General features: G+C 35.2%; 1 protein-coding gene across 3 annotated transcripts in view; it reads right to left on the bottom strand.

Moving 5' to 3' along the window:
• DNAH5 (dynein axonemal heavy chain 5) overlaps positions 1–20484 on the bottom strand; it is a 383566-nt gene that overhangs the window by 68929 nt on the left and 294153 nt on the right. For all 3 annotated transcript variants that reach the window (XM_021008643.2, XM_021008644.2, XM_021008641.2), the window contains exons 66-68: positions 8051–8294; positions 6788–6902; positions 87–277 (exon numbers count right to left, since the gene is read on the bottom strand). In XM_021008643.2, the coding sequence (XP_020864302.1) occupies positions 87–277; positions 6788–6902; positions 8051–8294 (550 nt within the window). The remainder of the gene's footprint in view (positions 1–86; positions 278–6787; positions 6903–8050; positions 8295–20484) is intronic.

Raw genomic sequence — 20484 nt, forward strand, 5'->3', positions numbered from 1 at the left:
AGGAAATTATATGAGGAAAAGAGAGATTCTTTCAAGGACATTCACAATAATCCCCACTACCCCCATTATGTAATTGTTGCATTGACCTTTAATAAGGGTGAGGAACTCTTCATGTTTTATTCTGTTTCTCTGTATATCAATCTTCAGAGTAAGCAGCAAGGTGAACAAGAACTTGTGCTCTTCATACAATCCTCGGGCAGCATATTTATAAACCTCATAGGTCATGTGTTCAATAATATTAGCAATTCTCTTGCTTGTAATTGGACTCTTGATAGACCTAGCGAAAAGAACATTTAAACCTGGTTTATTTCACTGCCCTTTTCAATTGTCTGATTTTTTTAAAAAACCACAAACTTCTCCAACAAAGAATGAGTAACCTTTCAGAACCAATTCTCATTTCCATATATCAAGAGTGTACAAGCTGCCCATTACAGTAACAATAGTTCTCTCCAACTGAAATAAGCCACCTCACCTTTGTCCAAATCAAATTGATCTGCTTGGCATTATCTCTTTTGATAATATTCTGGGGACTTTTGTGTATGAACAGACTAAATTAGAAGCTAAAAAGTCAAATTTCTAGAACATCTGTTTTATCTGGATATACAATATCAAATCATATTATATAAGTAAATCCACTAATTTTACATATAGATTAAAAAGGAAGAACCATATTGTCAAAGGTAAAGTGTTGTTATAATCATAAGTCCCTGAAGAAGTCACCTAGTCTGGTCCTTCTAAGACATGAATTCCCTCTACAATATCCATGATAAATGTTCATTCGGTATCTGCTTATACATATATATATATATATGTATGTATATATATATATGTATATATATATGTATGTATGTATGTATGTATGTATATATGCGTATGTGTGTGTGAGTGTGTATATATATATGTATATATATATATATATATATGTAATAAAAGGAAACTCACTATCTATTAAGGCAACCCACTCCATTTTGTGATGATTGTAATTATTAGGAAGTTTTTCTTTATGGTGAGCTGGTCTGCCTCCCTCTTACTACCACATATTAGTAGTCTTGGAACTGCCCTCAGGATAGACACACACAAAAAAAGAAATTGCTTCTCTCTGCTTCTCATACTGAACATCAAAGCACAAACAAACAGCATAGGCTTTTACAGGTCTCCCCTAAGCAGTATACATCTTTAAGAAAACACTTTCAAGGAGGAACATGAAAGTAGATTAGTAAAATTTGTGGACTCTCAAACCCTTGGTTAAAATATCTAGAATTCTTAATATGGTTGTAAAAATGTATATAAATGTGTGTATACATGTATGTGTGTATATATGTATGTATGTATGTATGTATGTATAATTGTTTGGCAATAAGTTCATTGTTGGAGAATATTCTGGGAAGATGATGGAATAGGTCAGAAAACTTCTGGCTCTCCAAATTTCCTCCACAGAAAAAGACAGAACATTGCATCAGAGGGAATGTAGAGCAGATGAAATAAACAAAAGTCAAGGTAAAGCAGTTGTTCTCCAAAGACAATTTGAGAAGACCCCAGGAAAGACCAGACCTCCAGAGTCAGAGGTTTAAGTTAAGTGAAGTGCAAGCACCTCCAGGCTAACTCTGTGGAATCCACCAACAATAAACTCTGGGGGTAGCTGGGGTTATGGGGCAGCCTCAGCTTTAGACACTTTCATCTCTTAGATAGTATGGGGATCTGAAAGCTGAGTAGGAGAAGACTGAAGGATCTTCCACTGTCAAGGGACCACAATCACAGCTGTGCTGACTAGATGTGTCCCGGGCTGGGGTTCTGCTGCTGTGAGGAAGAAGGAGCTAGCAGAAACCTGGTGAGTGCAGTAGCAGAGGGGTGAGGTCTCTGCTGGCTGTGGGCACTTGCAGGAAAGCAGAGTCCTTGGTTTCCTTTCCAGGGCAGAGAGGACAATTGTAGTTTGCAGCCACCTGAGGCACCACAGGAAGCAAGACTGTTTGCATAACCCGGCTCTAGCCATAGCTCAAGAATGGAGAGGAAGGCCCACAGTTGAGCCCCAGGACAGATGTCAGAAAATAACAGTAAGAAGGACCTGAGAGTTGGGGCATCATTCCCCATACCTTGGGACTAGAACTTGATTTTAATAATAGCTTTTAAAAACAAAACATAAAAATGAGTAAGCAAAGGAGAAAGAACCCAACCATAGATAGCTACTATGGAGATAGAGAAAATCTGGGTTTATATTCAGAGGAAGATGATGGAGCTAAAAAAGCCACTACTTTTTCAATGGAAAATGTGAAATGATCCTAAGCACAAAAAGAATTCTTAGAAGAACTTTAAAAGGACTTTAAAAATCAAATAAGAGAGATTGAGGAAAATAAGAAAAAAAGGCAATCCAAGAAAATCAAGAAAATTATAAAAAGAAAGTCAACCAACTGGAAATTGAGAATCAAAAATTTAAGGAAGAAAATAATTCCTTGAAACTAGAATTGGTCAAAGAAAAGCCAATGAGATTCTAAGACACCAAGAAATAATAAAACAAAATCAAAAGAATGAAAAAAATAGAAGAGAATATGAAACATCTCATTAGAAAAACAAATGATGTAGAGAACAGATTGAGGAGAAATAATATAAGAATAGTTGTACTACCTGAAAATTACAATAAAAAAGAAGAATATTGATATAATCTTGAGAGAAATTATCAAGGAAAATTTTTCTGAAATTCTAGAACAAGAAAAAGCAGAAATAGAAAAAAAATCCATTGATCACCACTTGAAAGAGATCCCAGGAGGAAAACTTACAGGAATATCATAGTCATTTCAAAGCTTCCAGGTTAAGAAGAAAATATTGGAAGCAACAAGAAAAAAATTAAATATCATGGAGCTACAGCAAGGATTATACAAATTCATACTATGTTGAAGGACCATAGGTCTTGGAATATTATATTTCTTAGAGCAAAAGAGCTGGAGTTATGACCAAGGGTAATTTATCCATCAAAGTTAAGTAAAATCCAGAATGGAAAAAAATAAACATGTAATGAACTGGAACAATTTCAGGTATTTGTGATAAAAACAGCAGAACTTAAAGGAAAATTCAATATATAACATCCAAGAGAAATGTAAAGTAAACATTAAGCACCAATTATGAGAGACTTAATAACATCAAATTACTTACTTCTTATATGTGAAATTATTATCATTTATTTTCACTGTCATTTTTATTTGGATAGTTTGAAAGAAAGTCTTGGGCTCAGCTGAGTATAATGGGGTGACTCTAAAAATAATGAAATTGTAGGGAGAGATAAACAGAAGCAATTATTTCATGTGAACGAGATATGAAAGAAAAAACTGATACAGAAGAAGCTAGTAGCAGGGAGGAATAGTAGTGCTGAAACCTTACTCTCATTGAGAATGAATTAAAGAGGGAACAACATACGTATATAGAAGGGTATAAAAGTCTTCTAAATTCAGAAAGAAATAAGAGAGCAACTGGATAGGGTGGAGGGAGAGGATAAGGGAGGGTCTCTTGGAGGGGTGGGTAGATTAAGGAAAAGGAAGGTAAAGTAATAAGTAGAAATAAACTGGATACAACTAATTAAAATGTGAATAAATATAATGTGAATGGGATGAATTTACCCATAAATTGGAAACTGATGGCAGATTGAAATTTTGAATTCAACAATATGTTGCTTTCAAGAAATGCTATAAAAATGAGAGATACACACAAAGGTAAAATAAAGGTTAGGAGCAGAATTTATTATGTAAAAAAACAGGGGTAATAATCATGATCTCAGACAAAGTTAAAGCCAAAATAGATCTAATCAAAAGAGAAAAAGAGGGAAACTACACCATGTGTCAGCAATATTATTTAATAGTGCTTTGGACCACTTAAAATAACTAGAAAGTATGAAATATCTGAAACTATATCTGCCAAAACAGACACAATAACTAGACAAACATAAATATAAAACACTTTTTATACAAATAAAATCATATCTAAATAGTTGAAGTAATATTTATTATTCGTGGGTAGTTAAATTCAATATAATAAAAATGACAATTTTACCTAACCTATTCATGTAATACCATCCCAATTAAATTATTAAAAATATTTCTTAATGAGTTAGAAAAAATAATAACAAAGTTCATTTAGAAGAACAAAAGGTCAGGAACTTTAAAAAAAAACAGGGAAAAAGATATAAAAGAAGCAGATTCAGTAGTATCAAACCTTAAACTGTATTATAAGATGAGAGCATTGTTGAAGTGCAAAATTTATAATTTTGATTATGTTAAATTAAAATTTTCTTGGATAAGTAAAGTCTATGCAGCCAAGAATAGAAGGAATGAAAAAAACTGGGAAATAATTTTCACAGACAATCTCTCAGACAGACTGTGATTAGGTTGGAATATTGCTGTGGTGTAGGAAATGATGAACTGATTGATTTAGAAAACCATGAAAAGACTTAGACTTATGAAGGAAGATACTATCCACCTTCAGAGAAACAGATGACAAGTGGAAATAAGAATAGTGTGGTATTACATATATGTGTCTAAGTTTATACATGAATGTATGCATTAAGTATACATAGATGTATGTACATGTGCATTAATCATTATATATACATATATAACATACACCATATATGTGTATGTAAATAATATGTGTTAAGCACAGATATAAACATGTGTGTCTGTGTATCCATGCTTAATTGCAGTCTTCTTTGGAAGTTGGCAAGGGAAAAAACAAAGTAAAAAGTAAGGAAGCAAAGAAAAGCTAGACAACGTTGAAAACAATGTGAAGTATTTATTATATAGGTTTTCTTGAAATGTAAATGTATTGTTTTAATATTTAATCCTTTCTTATGTTCTGCTGTGTACATGGCAATGTTTTTTTTCTTTACTTATTTTGTATTTCAGTTTAAAATAAATTTTAAAACTTACGAAAAAAAAAAAGGAACTCACTGTTTATGGTCCACAGTTGACCTTAGTCATTTAATGAAAGGAGTAGGTCGTTGGGCCTTCATTACCTTTCCACCAACAAAGGCTTTTTAATGATAAAAAAAAAAAAAGGAATAACTTGCAGGTGTACCCTTTCCACAGATGGAGAACTGGCTGGGAACAAGCAAGTTCTTGCCTCTCATTTAGAATTTTTAAAAAATAGTCATTCTTCCATTGGGTCTAGTCCTTCTGATGTCTGCTTGGTCACTCTCTCCTTTGTTCTCTTCTTCATTAGGAATGATACATACAAACAGCAGGTCTTATTCACTTGGTGTTGGTCTATTTCTTGCTATTTATTTTAGAAGAGCTTGCTTGTCTTAATGGGGTTTTTTTTACCTATTTCTTTGTAGAATGTGACATCTACTCTATCTACTCACATCTTTGAATAGAACAATCTAGGACTCTTTCACTGTAATTTTATTTCATCTTAAATTATTTTAGTTCATTTGCATAGTTGAAGTTTGTGCTCTTTTCGCTTCATTTAATGATTTGATTTTGTTGCTTAAAATTGAAGCATATTCTGTTTTCTGTAGTTATTTTAAGAGTCATATTGGGGTCATGAGACAGTCAGGCACCACCAACTATGCCCTACTCTCTGGTGATGGTGAAGGGAGAAGGGAAGGAAATCAGTGCAGGACTGGTCTGAGGAACTCACCTTGGATACCACTCTGGGAGAACATAGAGGAGGAAGCAGCAATGGCAGTTTTCTATTTAACTAGTTATTCTTATTTACTGCTAAGCTGTATGATATCTATGTCTGTGGTGTCTCTATGCTCCAGGCATCTTCTGTGGCTGTTCTCTGTCCCTTTGATGTTCTTCTTCATCATCTCTCTCTGCCTCCTGGTCTCTCTGACTTCCTTAAGTCTCAACCAAAATTCCATCTTCCACAGGAAGGCTTCCCTAACCCCTTCTAAATCTAGTGCCTTCCTCCTTTAGTTATTTCCCATTTATCCTGTATACAGCTTATTTGTACATATCTGTATGCTTGTTGTCTCCCTGAGGGCAGGGGCTATCTTTCATCTCCTTTTGTATCTCCACCACTGTACGCAGTGTCTAGGACACAGGTAGGCTCTTAATAAATATTTAATTGATTTATTGACTGGCTCTGTGTTGCTAAAGAAGGTCTAGTGACTTCAGGTGACTAATCCTTTGAAGAACTAACACTTCTGAATTTTTAGCCTACTTTTGTGGTTGTTAAATTGTTTTCAGTTGTGTCCAACTCTTTGTGATCCCTTTTGGGATTTTTTTGGCAAGGATACTGGAGTGGTTTACCATTTCCTTCTCCAGCTCATTTTACAGGTGAGGAAACTGAGGCAAACAGGTGACTTGTCCAGCATCACACAATTAGTAAGTGTCTGTGGCCAGATTTTGACTCAAGTCTTCCTGACTCCTGGCCTGAGGCTCTATCTACTGCACTGCCTAGCTGCCCATTTAGGCTATTTGATTACCCTAAAAATAAATTTGAAGAACTAGGGGAATATATGCTTTGCTCTTCTCAGCAATCCTAGTCTCAGCTCAGCTCCAATTGTAACACAGCATTTTGTCAGTTTTCTAAGAATGACATGCCTTCGTTTACTTGTTTAGGTTTAGTGCCTGCTTTCCATTGCAGTAGTTCCCAGATTCTAAACACAAATACACACACACACACACACACACACACACACACACACACACACACGCACACATGCATTCAATAAAAATGCATACACAAGCCACTCAGAACAATTCACAGTGGCTACATGCTTGTAATTAAAATTAGCAAGTAACTACCAGGACCCACTGATAGAAAATTCAGCTCAGCTTCTTGTGTGTCATAGTACCTGGCCAAAGAAAGGTCAAACAACCCCAGAAATTGCCGTAGTGAAGTCTGATACATCACATTAACCACACTCATCTCTGTGATGAGGAAATAGAGTATGCTTCCCCTTGTTGCCACTGTTGGGGGAAAAAAAACAAAGAACAAAGACCAAGGTTATACTACATGCAAAGTGAACAGATTATACATAAAAAATAGATAAGCCTAAGTTTAAGTACAATAGAGCAATTATTTTGATTTGCATTCCTAATCAAAACCAGCCAACATTTGCCACTAAGATCACAGCAATATGAATATATTGATCAATTTAAGCCTAAAATATATAGTTCATTAAAGTCGTTAAAAAGTACAAAAAACAATACTATTTTTTAGTGGTGTTTTCTATCTTAAGATCTCCAAGTTCTTAATAAATATGCATTATCTTATCTTTTTTTAAGTAGGGAAAGGAAGCAAAAAAAGAGGATGAGAAATTAATCCAAGAATTGCCAGAGAAAGTTTCTGCCCTGAGGTTTAATGTGCAGTTCTTTTGAGCTGTGCCAGAGTGGAACCTGTCTACCAAAAATGCCTCAAACTTGGCAGTAATTATTTATGGTTCAGTCTCTAAAGCTAAAGACAGCAGCCCTCAGGCTAAGATAAAAATTGTCTGTTCTTCATATCCAAAGATATCATGAGTAGATTCAATGTTTTTGATTGCCTTTCTAAGGAGCAGAGATGGTATCTACCATAGGATTCCATTACTGGTGGTGCCTATTTCCAAAGCAGCTGGTGGAAGTGGAGATCATTTTTGTAGCCATAGAATGGCAAAACTGACAGGCCTATGTATAGACTGTGTTTACGTTACTAGCCCCATCAGGACACAATTATCTAAACAAATTGACAGACCATAGAATCAATACTGTAGAAAGATGCTAACATCCTATTTCTCAGCTTTCAGAAAAATATAAAAATAAATCCTTATTATTCACTTTCAATGACTTAGAAAAAACAGGGAAAATAGTTACCTATTCTGTGATAGAGCTTTAAGACTTTATGCCAACTTCTGACCTCAAGGAACTACAGATACATACAAAAAATTCACTCACTACTAAGAAAAAGGATCAAATTGATGGGAATATTTCCAAAACTGAACCCCATAGGAAAAAGCAAATATATGAAGTCACATTTTTGACACATTTATACACCTTGCATATTTTCATGCGTTTCCTCTAATTCTCCTTTGTCCTCACTTTATGTTTCTGTGACATTTGTCTTTAATTTTGAAACTCACCAGGTCTGTATTCTTCCCGGGCTCTGTTAATCTGTATTTCTGTCTCAGCAGAAATCTCAAGCTTCTGTGTTACTTCTTCTGCAGTCTTTTTAGTGTTACTCAGCACAATAATGAGACTCTCATCTTCCACCAACGACCCTTTTGTACTTGTCAAGCGGCAAAGCAAATTATCTTCCAGCTCTTTCATTTTTCTTTTGTTTGCTGTTACATCTTCCATAAGATTAGTTCTTTCCTTTTCTAGTTCCTGTTAATTTGCATAAATACATTTTTCTTTATCCAAATTAATATCTACATATAGAAAAACAGCACAAATTATTAGTTAATGGAACTTAACCTAAATATAGCCAGGAGGCACAAAGGATGGAGTACCAGGCCTTGAGACAGGAAGACCTAAGTTCAAATCCAGTCTGAGACACTTACTTGCTATGTGACCCTGGCAAGTCTCTTAAGATATATATACTTCAATTTCCTCATGTGGAAACTGGGGATAATGATAGCACCTACTTCCCAGGGTTGTTGCGAAGAAAAATGAGATAATAATTATAAAATTCTAATTATAATGCCTGACACATAATAAGTACTATATAAATGTTATTGTTTATTTTTTGAATATTTTATATTTTTCCCAATTACATGTAAAAACATTTTTTTTAATATTCATTTTCTTAAATTTTGAGTTTCAAATTCCCTCCCTTCCTTCTTCCCTTCCTCCCTCCTTTGATACAGGTTATACATGTGTAATTATACAAACTGTAACTATGTAAATGTTAGCTATTATTAGTAGTACTATTGTTGTTGTGGTTACTACTGCCACCACCATTAACTATAGAGATTTTTTTAAGTATGCTCTAAAGCAGAGTTGTCAAATTCATGGTTACTGGCCACATAGGGCCTGCAATGTTCCACAATGCTCTGGAACCAGGTTAAAATATAATTGGGAAATGTTTAACAAAATAAATAAAAATTAAATATAAATAATGTTAATTTGCTGTTTTCTAAGTTAACATACAGCCTGCAGACATACATTTCTATTTGAGTTTGACACCACTGCTTTGTTCTTATATTCTGTTTAACTCATTCAGTAAAGAGATATGCTCTTGATAAAGAATATATAAATTCATTTTAAATCCCAATAAGCTTGAATAAAGAGCCACCACACCTGGAATTTCGGGAAAAAATATTCATATCATAGTTTTAAAAATAGCACAATCCTGTTATTTACCTTGTGGCAGTACACAATAATTAAATGGCAGAAACAGTTCTACAGAAATGAGTAAACTGTAGCCCTATTGTGAACTGAAACTACAAAACTAAAAATGACAACTTTGAAATATTTTAACTGACTCACTTTAAGAACTCACAATGGGATATAGGATGGCAACTGGACCTGTGATATCATCATCAAATGGAACTCCAAGGGAAAAAAACTCCTCTTATTAATGGAGGGCAGTACCTTCTTTGCAACATGTACAATGGAGAGCCATCTAGAGAATTAAGAAATTAAGTGACTTGTACAGGGTCACATATGGTATAGCAGAGGCAGGACTTGAACTGTTGTGTTTATGGCTTTAAGACCAGTTCTCTATCCTGTATGTAATACTGCCATTCCATATATATGGACGCTGCAGTAAAAAATCACACTTTATACCACTTTCAGTTTCAGGCCATTTTTTAGGCCTTGCTTCATTTGATCTGCATTATAAGTAGGTAATACAAAACATCATTCCCACCTTACTTAGAAGGAAACTGAGACTTGGAGAGATTAAGTAATTTACCTAAATTCACATAGCTAAATGAAACAGTGGCAAGAACCTGACAGGAAAAGGTCTTTTAAATCCAAGTTCATTGAATACAGAGAATTCTTTACTTAAAGCCTATGGAATGATTGGTACATTAATACACTTTAGGTGGAACTGCTAAATTGGTTGAACTATTTGAAATATCAATCTGGAATTGTGACCTCCCCCCAAAAAATTGCCTAAGGTTCCCACATCCTTTGACTTGGCAATCCCATTACTGAACCTGTATGCCAAGAAATTTAAAGCCATACTAAGTGGCCCAAAATATACCAAAATAATCTCTATAGCACCTTCTATGCTAGCAATCAATCTACAAACATTTATTAAACATTTACTGTCAAGGATATTGGCTAAATGCTGAGATTTGAAGAAAAAGCAAAAGTATTCTATGTCTTCTTATTTCAAAGTATTAAAAGCAAAGAGGGTATCCATCAATAAGAAATGGATGAAAAAACCTATGACATATGAATATAATGGAACATTATTATACAGAAAGAAATTATAAATATTCAAAATTGAGACATGGAAATAAACATGTGTACTAATTAACCAAAACCAAAAGAATATGCATGATGTCTACAATTTAAATGAAAAGGTCACTAAAAATAAATATATACTTACACGCATGTATTTGTATACGTGTATATATACCATGTATTATGTATATACATGTATAGATACTTATAGATATGTGTGTATACACACATAAAAAACTCAAATGCATGATTTCTAGCTCCATGATGCATTTTAATATGCTCCAAAGGACAGATGGTATTCAAATATTCTTTAGAAACATCAGAACTACATATTAAGAAATATATTGTATGCTCTCCCTTTAATGAATCATAACTATTTTGATTATCCTTTTAAAACTTTTGATGGTACAAGACCTTTTGTGTATTCCAATAATAAAAATTGATATCATTTATACTATACATAATATATAATAACATAAGACATAATTAAAAATTTGAAAACCAATTTAGAATTTAAACTCCTTGAGGGTAGAGACTGCTATGAGACTTGTGATGCCAAAGCAACATGTAAGTAATGCATCCAAAGCATTCATTGTTGATTGACTGAGTATAGTTTGACACATAGGCACTTTAACAGTCTACTAGATGGGGTGAGTCATTATGGCATTTTTAATAAAGTGCCTCTTTCCTAAAGCAAAAGTTCTGAAGTTCCATGGTGACTCAATTCTTTGAGATGAGCAACTCAAGCAAAACTAGGTTCTTTCCATCTATTTCCATCTGTTGTCATGTTCCATTTGAAAGCTCCTTAGTGGTTATTTAGTTCCTTTACCTACTTCAAGGATTTTCAAATTGTACAAAAGAAGTGATACAAAATAAGCAGCATTTAATGCTTTCTATTCCAATTTCTTTGTACCTTCAGTAATGATAGAATCACTATCACCACATCACATTCCTGTTACAATTAGAAGTATCATGAAATGAAAGTAAAAAGAAAAAATATTATTTTATTTCTGTATTTTCACCATTTACTTAATTTGCTATCCATTTAAGAGCATTGGAAGGTAGTAGAAAGTCCAATGGATTCTGAATCAGAAAACCAAGGTTCAAATCACAAGTGTGTTACTCACTAGCCCTGAGACCTTGGGCAAATCATTTCACTTTTCACTTCACTTCATTTCCCTGCATTACAATTTCCCCATTTGTAAAACAAGGTGGTTCAAATAGATGACTTGTAAGGTCCCTTTCTAATCTAAGTTCTTAGAAAATAAAGACTTTAAAATTATAAAGTTGAAAGGGACCATGGGGCAGCTAGGTGGCACAGTGGATACAGCATCAGGCCTGGAGTCAGAAGGACCTGAGTTCAAATCTGACCACAGATGCTTGACACTTAACTAGCTAGGTGACCCTGGGCAAGTCACTTAACCCCATTGCCTAGCCATAAATAAAAGGGACTATCAAGGGATTCTAGGTATTTACCTTCATTCTACAGTTGAGAAAAATGAGACTTAAAGAGGGAAGGATTTTCAATCTTTGAGGTGATAAATAAAAGAGTGATCTCTCTTGATTTCATTGATAAGCCAAGGACACAGCCTTTCACAATTTGGTTAGAAATAGTATATACCCTCTTAATTTGGATCAGACACTCCATAGGCCACCTGCTGGTTTTGTTTGCATAGATTTAAAATCACTTCCAAAATGGGCTAAACTTACTGGGTCTTATGGTCAAGGGAGCATAAGGATTGAAGACCAAGAATACTTTTGCAATTTTATTTTTAATAGTACATAAAAGGATCTTTGAAATGTATGCTTCTACAAATGCATCTAAGCTACTCACCAATTCCTGATGATGGTGAAAAAAATTGTGTAATCTTTAAATTGCTTTATTAGGTACTATGTTTGAAGAAAGTATGATGGCAGGCTTCCATTGAGGGAAAGAGAAAGGACATGTATCATAAGTGATGACAAAACTTCAAAGAATATGAACTATGTTCCCCAGAAAGATAGGAATCAGTAAGTTACTAAAATAGATGTTTAATTTCAATTCAATCAATTTCAGTAAATATAAGCACCTACTACATCTGAAACACTGACCTGGACAATAAGGATACAAGATAATGCAGAAGAGTCTTTGCCCTAACTGAACTTACCTTCTTAACTTACATTAGGGAAGTACAGCATGTTCACAAACAAGGGAGATATGACTCTATGATAATAAGCAAATATAGGATAATCTGTGGAGCCATAAAACACTAACAATTAAGGCTTTGGGGAAATTTTAAAGAAAACAAAAGATTCTAAAAGGGAAGTGTGGAAAAACTAGTGATTTCTTGGCATGTAGGATAGCCTACGCAAAAGGAGAGATATGAGATGGAATGTTAAGTTCAAGTAACATAAAATAGGGCTATTCAAAAAGGAGCCTGAAGAAGAATAAAATTAAATATACCTGGGAAAGTAGGTTGAAGCCAGATTATAGAAGTCTTTAAATAAAATCTGAGAACTTCTATTTTCTCATAGTGACAACAGGGAGCTATTAAATATTTTTGAACAGAGTAATAAAATGGTCAGACCTCTGCTTCAGGAAAACTATCTTGACAACTGTGTGGAGGATGGATTGGGGAGATTGAAAGAAGGGACAGTAATTAGAAAGCTAATGTAATAGTCTTGCCTCCAGGGGACAAAGAGACACCGTTCCATTACATGTCAATCTCTGGATCTGACCTCTGACTGCCAGCATGAAGTCAGAGAGATGTAATTTTGTCACATGTTCATCAAGTACTCAGATTCTAGAAATGACTGACCAGAATATCAAAGAATTCACCAGTTTGGCAAATTTTAATAATTTGGCATTGTAACTTGTAAGAAAGGCAAACCAGAAGAGATTTCATCTTGACAGCCATATGTGATTTGGAATTGAGTCGGGTTGTTAGAGGGAGACTCTCTGGCATGGTGTACCTTCCCACTACCCTTACCCCTCCATGCCCTGGGACTCTTTCAATGTACTGTTTCGGGGTGGTGATAATCAGAATTAATGGGATAGACAGATATTAATGAGAGCTCATTGGAAAATTGGTGAGGTCTGATTTGCCAGCTGCCTGGTTGCTATGTTTCTTCTTACCACCTACTAAGGAAATGAGCCCAATCTCTCAATTTCCTATGTGGACTGTGGATCACTCACTATTGGTCCCATTTTCTTTCCTCTTAGCACAAAGGAAGAAAAGAAAGATGAGAAACAGTGGCCTGTCCATTCCAGCTACTATCCAAAGCAACCAGTATTTATTATTGTTTGCTTTTATACTTTGTCATCATATGCATATCTATTGGCCTGATAAATGCAAAATCTGGTGGCCACCTACAGCCATGTTTTGTAATTAATGCCAGTTCAAAGAGAAAAAGAGTTGAGAAGAGGTTTTGACCCTTTAAAAAGATTAGAAATATTATTCTTTCAGCAGAGAGCTAAGATGGAGATGCAAGGTGGTTGTTGTTGTCATTGTTATTCAGTTATTTCAGTTGTGTCCAATTCTCTGTGACCTTGTTTGGGGTTTTCTTGACAAAGATACTGAAGTGCTTTGCCATTTCCTTCTCCAACTCATTTTCAACTCATTTTGCAGATGAGGAAACTGGGACAGACAGGGTTAAATGACTTTCCCAGGGTCACACAGCTAAAAAGTGTCTGAGACTGGATTTGTAATCAGGAAGATGAATCCTGCTGACTTCTGGTGGAGCACTATATCCATTGCACCACCTACTTGGATGAGGGAGATGGGACAAAAATCCAGTTGGGATTTTACACAAGTAAGATGTCCCATAAACCTATTTCCTAGAACAACTCAGCAAAGGTCTTGAAGTAAATGAGAGCCTTAGAAGGATAAACTAGAGGTAAAGTAGTCATGCAAAATCCTTTCTCGGTTTTCTCTCCACCAAGCTAAATATGCCCATTTTCTCCAATTGATCCTCATATGGCATGATCCCCAGATTCATCAAATAATCTCAATGGGCCCCAGATTGTGCAAGGAAATTCTTTTATGCCTCCCAAATTGATTCACAATCCCCCCTCACTCCAGTGGCTTTTCTAAACCTTTACTTCTGATATCAAATTTCCCATCACACTCTTTGCCTCCACTCTCTCAGCTGAGAACCTTACTCCAAATATCATTGAAAACATTTAGGCCATTTGACAAGAACCCCCTCTTTTCCTCTCCTCTCATATCAGATGGATTTCTCCTCTATCTCCTCCCTCACCCCATGTCAAGCCCTTCTCCTTGCCCTCTACATGCACCCATGATGCCAATTCATCCTAGCATCTCCAGCTAAGAAGTACTATGCTCATCTTTTGTTCTTCAGAGGCAGTAGTATTCCATATCTCACATATAGGAACACTGGTAAAATGCTAGGTTGGGGGCATAGTAGAATAATAAAGGTGGCAATCTTCTGGGGAGGATGGGATGGAATAGGAATCACATGAGTGCTTAACAGACTCCAATCATGGTCACATTAACATTTTTCATACAGGTGCTCAAGACAAGGTGCTCAGCCAGAGGCCATATATCTCCTTCTAAGATGGTTGTCCTGTAAATTTCTGTAAAACAGGACAGCCCTTAATTGAAGATGGACTTCTCAGTTGTTGAGTGCAAGAGCATTTCCCAGTCTCAACCTTGAGGAAGGAACAGGCTAAATGCTCAGGTCACTAGTTTAGTTTCTAGTGGGTTTCTTATAGCTTCATCTAAGGGCATTCTTAATTTGTTTACCATGGCTATAAACAGCATCGTGCCTTACACTAACATTCTCAGCTTAAGACTGAAATTGCTTCTCCTTCCCCCAGCATTTAATCAGGTAATTGCTTAATCGCTGGTAATTGTCAGCCCTGCCTTGGATGAGACAGGACATGAGGAAGCAGGAGAAATAATTTATAAGTAGAGTAGATGTGGGAGTAGAGGCAATTAAATTGAATATGGATTGGATATTTTGTCTACCTCATAATTTTACCTAGAATTGACTCTGGTAAACAGAATATAAATAAGAATGTTACTCAGACAGAAGAATAACCAAAAAAGAAAAAACCTTGCAGAACATAGAGTAAAACAATTTATTTTAGGTTGTGCACAATCAATTAAATAAGTATTGGCATGGTGAATAAAGCTATTTGTGCTCAATTAAAATCCTTATTTTTTGGTTGCCAGGAATTTTTGGAAAGGATTAAGAAAAATATAGGTATGAGCTCTTAACAAAATAATACTGTTAAATAATACAGTATAACTCTGCTAAAAACAAATGCACTTTAGCTAGGCTAATTCTTGGATGAAAAGAAAATTGAACATTATCATATCCCTCCTTTAAATGTTTCCAGTTTGGGAGGACATATCAGATCTTGTGTTCCATTGTCACCATCTTGTTAAGAGTTCTGTAAGAATAGTGTCACGTCAGGAACACTAAGGTTCTGGACCAGCTGTGGTTGGTGAAGAATGCTAAGGACAACACAAAGGTATTTTTAGATTCTTAGAAAAATGTGTCAGGGGTACTAAATCTCAAACTATAATGAGGCTGGTGTGGAATACAAAGGGTGACAACAAATGGCTGATGTGTGTGTGTGTTTATCTATTTAAAACTATATTGGTACAGAGGATGAAAGAAGGCATAGGACCCTGTGTGAGCTGAAAAAAGAGGCAAAGGAGAACTACTCAACTTTTATTTTGCTCCACTTCTATTTTTCTTGTCAAAAAGAATAATTGTTGGACTATAATGGCAATTTTTAAAAATGGTTAAGAGGAAATTGATATCCAAGACAAGGAAGGAGCCAGTAAACAAGTACTTCCCCGTCCTAGATGAGATCTAGCTACTTGGCCCAGAGGAAGTACTTCCTAAAACCAGGAGAGTATCTCTGAAAGCTGGTATAGAGTTGGAAATGTGTTACCAGACTGGAAAAGGGCAAATGTATCTTTTTTTTTTCAAAAAGGGATGAAAATGAAGTCTGCGTATTATATGGCTCAGCATCAAGAAGGTCTCTCGTAGAGTCCCTCAAGGTTCTGTGCTTGGTTCTTTACTATTAAACAGCTTTATCAGTGACTTAAATATGGGCATAGATGTTTCTTGGTCTTATAGATGTTGCAAAGCTAGGAGTGATTCTTAACAGACAGCAGAATCCGCAAAGTTCTGGATAGACTAGCATATTGGACTTAATCTAATAAGATGGAACTTAATGTCTTCAAAATGGTTCAAAAATCAGCTTCCAAAATTCAAGATGAGGACTACTGACTGGACAAAAAGATGGGAACTGGAATGTATGCTAACTTTCAAATCAGGACAAGCCTGTTTTCTCATCCTTTCAATTAGTGTCATCCAAATATGGAATAGGCTGCTTTGGTAGACTCCCTCTAATTCTAAGGATTTAAATTGAATTTGGATGACTGCTTTACTGGACATGTTTTAGGTGGGATTTTTTTTTCAGATATTGGTTTCAATATATGAGCCCAATTCCCATATGATCTCTTTTGCTATAAATTCTACTTCTGACATAAGAAGTGTGACTATGGGATAATCATTTAACCATCTTTGAGTCTCAACCTCTTTGTTTGTAAAAAAAAAAAAAAAGGTGGGAGGTGTAATAATGCCTGACTTTATCATAGGGAAGATTAAATGAAATGATTTAGAAAAACCATAAAACTATGCAAATTTTAATCATATCACTTTATCTGAAAAAAAATGATCTGCTTTAATGGACTGAACTGTCAATATGGGCCAAGAATTCAGACAAAAGGTTTATGCAATAAGCTGGTAGAAGAGGGGCTTAATGTTGAGGACTAAGAAGGTGGTTGTCCTATTGTGCTCTGCCCTAGTCAAAGGAGATTTGAATTATTGTGTTCAGTTGTTGTCATCACCATAGTGGTTATAAATTTTGAGATCATGCTATATGAGGATCAATTAAAAGAAATGGGTATGTTTGGTCTGGAGAAGAGAAAACATAGAAAGGATATGAGAGTGATCTTCAAGTTTTTGAAGGGCTAGCATGTAGAAGAAGGATTACACAAATTCTGCTTAACTCTGCCTAGAAACGCAAGGTTGAAGTTGCAGAAAGTTATATTTAGTTATATAAGTAAGTGATAATGAATTCCCCATTGCCACCCCACCGATGGGTGATCCTTTCTAGGCTATCATTTAATTCAAAGGCATCTCTGAGTTATTCTAAGGGATATAATTATGAGACTTTCTTGCTTATGTGAAATCCAAATTGAATTAGTGTCTACTCCTCCCCAACCTCATCTCTCAGCTGAAAAAGGGATAATGTTTCCAACCTCCTTTAAGGGTCAAGACCTCTTCCCAACTCTCTTTCTCTGAGCTGACATTATTTGCAAAAAAGAAAATGGGTAGTCATCAGATTTTGCATTTATCAGGCAAATGAACATGCGTAAAGTAAACAACATAAGCACTGATGACTTCTGCCTAGCAACCAGGAGGGACTTGCCTCTGTCTCCCCTTCTATCTCTTCATCTCCTGTGCTAGGAGGAAATAAGGTTGAACCAATGGTGAGTGGCCTACAGCTCCTCTGGCAATTAAGGGGTGTTGAGCTAATTCCATTAGCAGATGGTAAGAAGAAGCATAGCACTCATTTAGAATTCAGATCTCACTCATTAATCTCCGTCTATCCCATCAGTTCTGATTATTACTATCCTGAAATTCCATCCTGGAAAAGTCTCAGGATACAGAGTGATTACCCATGATAGGGGGTGCTCCTGTAACAACTCCATACAACCTCACTTAGGCACGGCTTCTCTTCTTCACAAGTTATACAACATTACTAAAGTGTTGAATTCTCTGACAGTCTGTCTAGTTATTTCTAGAGTCTGAGATCTCTATGGCAATACTGGCAAAAGACCTGGAGCCAAAGGGTAACATAATAAAAAATGAAGGTTTATAAAAGTGGAATGGGCTTAAGTGGTAGTTTTTACTAGAGATATTTAAGTCAAGATTGGGTGACTACTTGAAAGGTACAATGTAGAAGATTTTTTATAGGTATGAGTTGAATTAAATGCTCTCTAATCTATTCTAATTCCTTCCAAATCTAAGATTCTATGACCAGTTATATGATGTTGCCATAAGAACTCATGGTCACTTGGAAAGGTAGCTAAATGTTTACATGCAAGACAGTTGGAGTTCCAAAAACCTGTTATATAATCAAGAGGATCCATGATTGTCAGGAAATAAGGCTTGAGCACTGGGCAAATAAACTTGAACCAGCACTTCCACTTGAGCAAATAACATCCTGTTAGGTATTCTGGGGTGGAAGATACCATTCTCCTCTGTGGAGGAGGCCACAGGGTTCCCTAGGACTACAAGCTAGAAAGAATAACTTAGTAAACTTAAGTACAAACTACTTTGGTGCTGGAAATATATATTTAATACATACATACATACATATATATGTATATACACATATGTATGTATACCTTTTTATTTTACTGATTGTGTTGCTCTTATATATTATTTTGAATTTGTGTATTTCATTCTTTAAAATAGGGGAAACTAGGTGGCTCAATGTGTAGAGCAATAGGCTTGGAGTCAGGAAGACCTGAGTCCAAATCCAGATTCAGATACTTATTAGCTGTTCAACATTGGATGAATCACTTACCCACTGTTTTCTTCAGTTTCCTCATATATAAAATGAGGTTAATAACAGCATCTACCTCCTGGGGTTGTTGTGACAATTAAATAAGGTAATAATATAAAGCACTTAAAATAGTGTCTGGCACATAATCAATCACTATATAAATGTTATCTTTTATTACTATTACTAAATAACCCCTGAAAAAATATTGTTGTCTGGATCATATGAAAACAAGGTGCCCTCTGTCTGTCAAAGAGAAATAGGAAGTAACTACCAGACTTAACCATTCAGTTATAGTGACCATGGTTGAGAAAAGTGGCAAAATAAGTAGTTATTAAAAAATGCTTTATCTCTCAACCTTGGAATCCAAACAGGTTCATGGATTAAGGATCATCAGGTTTGATGACTCTGGTTAGGATTCAGTGATCAGTGAAGACTCCAAAAGGTATTGAGGGGTGAAAGTCCTTGGGCCAAAGAAAGGATCTAAAGGATTATTTCTTAAAAAAAAAAAGCTGAAATTATCAGGATGCTGACCAAGATTTTTAAAAGTATAAAATGTAAGGATTTACAAAAAATACTATTTTAAAATATCTTTCATGTGCCTCCTTGGATGTTGTTCACTAAGTTACCATCTATCTTACCAAACTATAGTTCCTTCTCTACCAGGTTGAATGACTCTTCCTTTTTTCAAAATGGCAAGGATTGAGATAAAGTGTTGTGGGTTTTTTAATCCTCCATTATATTCTCCATAGACCAAAAACTAGAAAAGATTAACAAAACTGATGGTAGTAACATTCTTTTAATATTTCATTTTCCTTATGATTCTAAAAAACTTTCCATGTGTAAGACTTTATCTTTGAGAGTGGAGATATTAAGAATTAGAAATACATTTTAAGTACTCAAGAAAAGGATACAAGCATACAGTTTAAAGAAGAATGGGAAGATATATGATTCGAGTGGAGTGAGAGTTCAGAGAATTGCCAATCTTCTGAGCATTATATCAGCTAATGGCAACTTTGTTGAAAGATTGCATGTATCCATAGATAAAATCCATCTTATTATGATGTAATTGTCCTTCTTAGGAAAAGATGCCTCTTGAGATGGAATCTTCCTTTGACAAGCTTTTGCAATCAAGAAAGTATATACCTAGATATTTTAGAATAATGATAATTTGGACTATAGTTTAGCTTAGGCTATTATATAGATTGAACAGCTAGGTGGCTTAGTGGATAGAGAGAGTCAGGCCTGAAATGAAAACTCATTTCCTGAATTCAAATTCAGCTTCAGACACTTGCTAGTGTGTGAACCTGGACAAGTCACTTAACCCTGTTTGCCTCAGTTCCTCATCTGTAAAATGAGTTGGAGAAGGAAATGGCAAACCACTCCAGTATTTTTGTCAAAACACACACACACACACACACACACACACACACACACACGAACGGAGTCACAAAAAGCAGACACAACTGAAATAAGTGAACAACAAACATATATATAGATATAAAATGTATATCTATATATATACACACACGTGTATATACATACATACATATATATGCAATT

The sequence above is a fragment of the Phascolarctos cinereus genome, unplaced genomic scaffold (genome assembly GCF_003287225.1).
Source record: "Phascolarctos cinereus isolate Bilbo 61053 unplaced genomic scaffold, phaCin_HiC Scaffold_4;HRSCAF=312, whole genome shotgun sequence".
NCBI lineage: Eukaryota > Metazoa > Chordata > Mammalia > Diprotodontia > Phascolarctidae > Phascolarctos > Phascolarctos cinereus.